The sequence below is a fragment of the Cystoisospora suis genome (genome assembly GCF_002600585.1).
Source record: "Cystoisospora suis strain Wien I chromosome Unknown contig_1201, whole genome shotgun sequence".
NCBI classification, from domain to species: Eukaryota; Apicomplexa; class Conoidasida; order Eucoccidiorida; family Sarcocystidae; genus Cystoisospora; species Cystoisospora suis.
The window spans coordinates 102,726-103,782 of NW_027154002.1; the positions used below are offsets into that span (position 1 = coordinate 102,726).

The window sequence follows — 1,057 nt, forward strand, 5'->3', positions numbered from 1 at the left end:
ATCTATGCCCAGGTGATTTGAACGTTTGCTTTCTTCTTCTGTCCGCAAATCCATGCATGCACCTCATCTCTACAGCGTGTGTGTATTTCCATATATCAAGCGCATAACATGTCTGACAAAGCGTGAAAGTTCTCTTTTTTTTTCCTTCTTCTCTCTCCTCCTTTCTTTTCTTCCTTTCTTTCTCTCATTCTTTCTTTCTCTCTCTCTCTGTCTCCTTTTTTCCTATCTCTTTCCTTCTTTCTTAGCGGCTAGATGTGAGTTTTGTGGTTTACCTGGTCATCGCATGCGAGGGAGTGGCCAGTGCAGTAGATCTTCTGCTCTCTCCTCTCGTTTCGAAAGTCTCTTCAGGGTGAGAGAGAAAAAGAAAAAGACACACAGCTCAAGAAATAAAGAGAGAACAGACAGGACAGAAAGAAGATCAAGAAGAAGACAGAAGGCAATGAAACGTGAAAGCGCGAAGTAGAAAAGTAAAGTAGGACAAACTCTTTCACGGGAACATCTCGATATGTCCGTCAAATACACACACTCTCACTCTCTCTCTCTCTGCTCACCCCTTTCTCAGCTGTACTGCTTGCATGGAGACGGAAGAGGTGGTCTATCTAGTCGTAGTGCTACGAGAAGGAGTAGCTTCAAGTCAGACGGACGGTTGAGAGGAGGATTTCTCTTTGAAGGGAACCTCTTTGCTGATCACCTACTCTTCTCTCTCCATAGTGTTTGTGGCCGCACTCTCTCTTGTCCCTCTTTCTTTCTTTCTTTNNCTGTGCTCTTGTTTGTAGAATCGATACTCAGCTAGCTTTACGCTCGATCGTGAAGACGTTCGATGCCTCCGTTGTCGACAGGCGGGACACTTCATCTGCGGAGACGCTCCTGCACCAGAGGGGTATGTAACATACTCCCTTCTCTTTTTGGTCCTCCGTAGATAGATCGTCGCTATCATCTCCGGTGCCTTTGGAATATCCGTCTGTGTACACGCGTACTCAATCTGAACAATTATCCATATGTGTCGACATGAAAACAGATACAGATATACACAAATGTAGCTATCTATCTATCTATC

At 44.7% G+C, this 1,057-nt stretch overlaps 1 protein-coding gene across 1 annotated transcript in view; it reads left to right on the top strand.

The window, feature by feature from the left end:
• Positions 1-1,057, top strand: part of CSUI_002834 (uncharacterized protein) — a 10,095-nt gene that overhangs the window by 4,313 nt on the left and 4,725 nt on the right. The window contains exons 2-3 of the mRNA XM_068063033.1: positions 246-349; positions 777-880. Coding sequence (XP_067925000.1) covers positions 246-349; positions 777-880 — 208 coding nt within the window. The remainder of the gene's footprint in view (positions 1-245; positions 350-776; positions 881-1,057) is intronic.